This window comes from Ceratina calcarata, unplaced genomic scaffold, assembly GCF_001652005.2.
Source record: "Ceratina calcarata isolate Rehan_Ccalc_2016 unplaced genomic scaffold, ASM165200v1 scaffold514.2, whole genome shotgun sequence".
Classification (NCBI taxonomy): Eukaryota; Metazoa; Arthropoda; class Insecta; order Hymenoptera; family Apidae; genus Ceratina; species Ceratina calcarata.
In genome coordinates, this window is record NW_017175971.1 from 52139 (window position 1) to 55682 (window position 3544).

At 36.4% G+C, this 3544-nt stretch overlaps 1 protein-coding gene and 1 long non-coding RNA gene across 11 annotated transcripts in view; one reads left to right on the top strand and one right to left on the bottom strand.

Moving 5' to 3' along the window:
- LOC108628252 (uncharacterized) overlaps nucleotides 1-3544 on the bottom strand; it is a 27861-nt gene that overhangs the window by 10863 nt on the left and 13454 nt on the right. For 7 of the 10 annotated variants that reach the window (XM_018030032.2, XM_018030030.2, XM_018030029.2 and 4 more), the window contains 4 exons: nucleotides 1823-1973; nucleotides 1527-1740; nucleotides 1200-1295; nucleotides 141-378 (listed from right to left, as the gene is read on the bottom strand). In XM_018030032.2, coding sequence (XP_017885521.1) covers nucleotides 141-378; nucleotides 1200-1295; nucleotides 1527-1740; nucleotides 1823-1973 — 699 coding nt within the window. Of the gene's footprint in view, nucleotides 1-140; nucleotides 379-1199; nucleotides 1296-1526; nucleotides 1741-1822; nucleotides 1974-2046; nucleotides 2997-3048; nucleotides 3449-3544 lie in introns of those variants that run through there. The other 3 variants (XM_018030034.2, XM_018030033.2, XM_018030031.2) reach the window with 3 other exon arrangements.
- Nucleotides 2478-3544, top strand: part of LOC113464748 (uncharacterized) — a 25891-nt gene continuing 24824 nt past the window's right edge. The window contains exon 1 of the long non-coding RNA XR_003389603.1: nucleotides 2478-2565. This is a non-coding gene — a long non-coding RNA (uncharacterized LOC113464748). The remainder of the gene's footprint in view (nucleotides 2566-3544) is intronic.

Here is a 3544-nt window from a genome sequence, read left to right on the forward strand (position 1 = left end):
TGTTACACATTACGTAGTAAACCTGCATCTCAAAGAAAATGGAATTGTTTATGTCTAATATTAAAAAAATTATTCTATTTTGAAGCGTGTCTGGATACTAATGGGTGTCACTGTATATCAAAAAGGGTTTATTATTGTACCTTGATTTTCGAAATCTTGAGAGTCTTCTGAATACATCGTGATACTACCCTCAAAAGCAATTGTGTAGTTGTCTTTGTTGTTCGTTTGGCATGTCAGCAACATATCTTCGCAGTCCAGAGAGTCGACGCTGTAACTACCCCCCGGTGGTAGTACGGGTGTCTCTTTCAGGGGCGAGAACAGCAGCGACGATTTACATATAGAAATCGTGTCCGTCGTTGAACAAGCTGAGTCTTCTCCCTTTTGTACAATGTGTGATTTTATTATAAATTCTGCATACTCCCAAGAAATCATGCAGAACTAATACACCTGGTTCGCATGCACTGGTTAAGATTGTACGAGCCGTAAGATGTCTACTAAAAGTTTATGAAATAAAAAGCTATGTCTAATATTTGAAGCGATAAACTTCCAGGAAAAATGATATTTACAGATAAGTAATGTTTATAAAATTGTTCGACGTATTTCTTAATATACAATAATTTTTAACATTCTTTTAACAGTTTGGCACCTTTTTATAGGATTATACCTGACTTGTGACTCTACAAGTTCTACAATTTTCACTTTTTATTCTATATCTTAAATAATATCTTTGAAATTGATACTATTTCAATTCTGAAATATTATAAAACTTGTATTAAAAATTATGCAAAATTACAAAATTCACTCATTGCATCTATATTCTTTCCATACATCAAATTAAAATGTTGTTATTTAACATAACAAGACAAGATATAATAACTTTTTAATAGCGTTGTAAAATTCTTAAAATTTTGCACAGAATTTTATTAATGCAATATTTAACAACTGTTAAAATTCGAGTGGTTCGTGATTGTTTTTATTTAAAGGCTCATACAATCTTAAATGACGGTCTATTCCGTTAATCTTTATTATTCTTTTGCACATTATGTTAACGAATCAGTTTGAATTGATTAATCATGCAAAGGAATTGCAAGCAAATTTATCTTTATTCTTGCGTGAAGCGAAACACTCGTCAGCACTTGTTTCGTATTAAGTTCAACATCATTAAAAGAATCCGACAATTTCCAGCCATTATCTCGTACCTGGCTGCTAGTATGGGGGCTGATAGATGAACCAATATCAAGTTTTTCCATAACAGATCCAGATATACTGGCATACCGTTCCCTTTGATTGTTAAACTGCCACGATAACGAGACACAGAACAATTTTAGAATGTTAAATGACAAACAATAGAGAAACAGGAAATATCTTGACGCATTTGAAAATTAAACGACAATATTTACAAACAGATATATAGTAACAGAAATTATCCCGTTTTATCCATACTGTATTTGCTTGCAAACTGTCCGCAATGAAAATGATTATAGTCTCAATGTAATGTAAAGGAACTAATCAATCAGCGAACATACTTCCGAATGTTGGACAGGATCTGTGCACATCACTGGCAATGCTGTAAGTAAAGTGTGGATGTCTGCTGTACGAAAACTCTCCATATCGATCTCTGCCAAGTTGGCATCCAAATTACGGGCAAGATCATCATAATAGCCCAAATCTTCTCGAGAGTATGAAGCAGAAAGCGAAGACAACACACTTGGATGAACGTGAAGTCCACCATCTCTGTAGCTGAAATTTAATACAGGGTAACATATGCACACACACAAAATTGTTAGAAATGACAAAAGATAGATATCGGTTGGAACCTTACCCGTAATCAATGAACCATTGATACTCTACGTTGTCCTGCACAAACTCGGAGCTGATCAAGTCATGTTGGATGGAATCTGTGGCAGGATTGGAGTTGCAGTCCGATCCAGGTGTTTGTGGATCTTCCATCACTGTGGCCCCTTTGCCTGCACCTAAAACATATCGCAAAAAATTAATAACTAACCACCAGATAATATTCGATTCGATAAACCGTAGAGGACGAACCATATCTCGCGTAAACAAACTGTTTCTGTCGTTTGTCGAGCATGTTTCTCTGTTCCGCGAACGCGGAACGCGTGTACGCATGAGATGTATTATTAAAAACGACTAGGCGTGCACTTGCATTGTTTCCGCTCTGATTCCAGTTAATGTCAAATCGCGTAATATCATATTATTACAAGGAATACAGATTTTTCATTAATGCGCGTAGCGGCAGTGCGATAATGAGTCATGTTTTAAGACCGCCGAGGGAGGAGTCACTGGGTCAGTTGTGATAAAACCAACGATTAACATGACAACAGAATTTCTTATTGTCGATTATAAGTAAGCAGCAAGTATATGTAGGTATCTCCCTACGTAGAATCAGTAGAACGTCCACGATCAAGTAGTATCATCCCGATGACGTCAGACTAAGGTTATGGCGGATGCATTCGAGAGAATGCAACCGCATTCAGCCGTGTTCCGTATCGGGGATGATCAAGGCTAAACGTCATCGAGATATCTAATAAGAGGGCGTGTATTAAGGTCAGCCATCACGTAATAAACAATCCTATACTTTATAATGCAGCTGAATAACCAAAGTAAAACAATAACAATTAAGTAACAGTCGATACGGAAGCTTGTAAAGATTGAATAATCATTCTTCAAAGCAAGATACTCTCTTTAAATATTAGATATCTCTTTTTATTCTAAACAATAGGGATGGGTTAATCGTTTGAGTTTAATCTCGGGAGTCAGTCGATTTGACAGTTAACGTGTTTACGAGATAGTGAGTTGTAGTTCTAAATATACACACAGATATGCGATTTAATAATTGACAGAATTCTAAGCGTCGTAGAAGCACGTAAATAGCATAGTTCGTAGTCGATTGTCATTCATAGGTAACAATACACGTGAAGGATTGAATGAACTTTCGTATTCACTTTCGACGACCTTTCATGTGCGTAACGAAGGATAAACATATCGATCGAGATAATTAGTTCACTTTTACGCGGTTTATGATCGTACCTCGAATAATTTTTTTCCATCGCATCGCCACGGTCGTTTAGGTTTTTTTGTTCTACGGAAAATATTTACGCCGAATAAATGTTATCCGAAAACACTCATACTGACGACCATATGGCGACAATCGGGCCGTGACTTATACTGTCGTATTCAGGAATTCGTTTTAACTGCACCTATGGAGCAGGTATACGGCTGCTCATGCGGCGCATGAGCATTGCCAGTCTGGAGTAAAGAGTAAAGGGTGGGCAAAAGGAAATCGGAAACAGCAGGCTTGAATTAAGGTTACGACAGGTTACAGCGGAGTCTACAAATATTCGTACACATTTCATAGTTGAATAACTTTTTTAATATTTTTGTTTGTGCGTCAGAGAGAATAGCTTACTCGGAATTATATAACACGAAATTAAAAAAAACTGCTATGCCGTAGGCCGGACTTAAGAAGATAAAAGACGAACGGCAAAATGTTTCAGTTGTTTATTTGACTTTTTAATAAAAATTT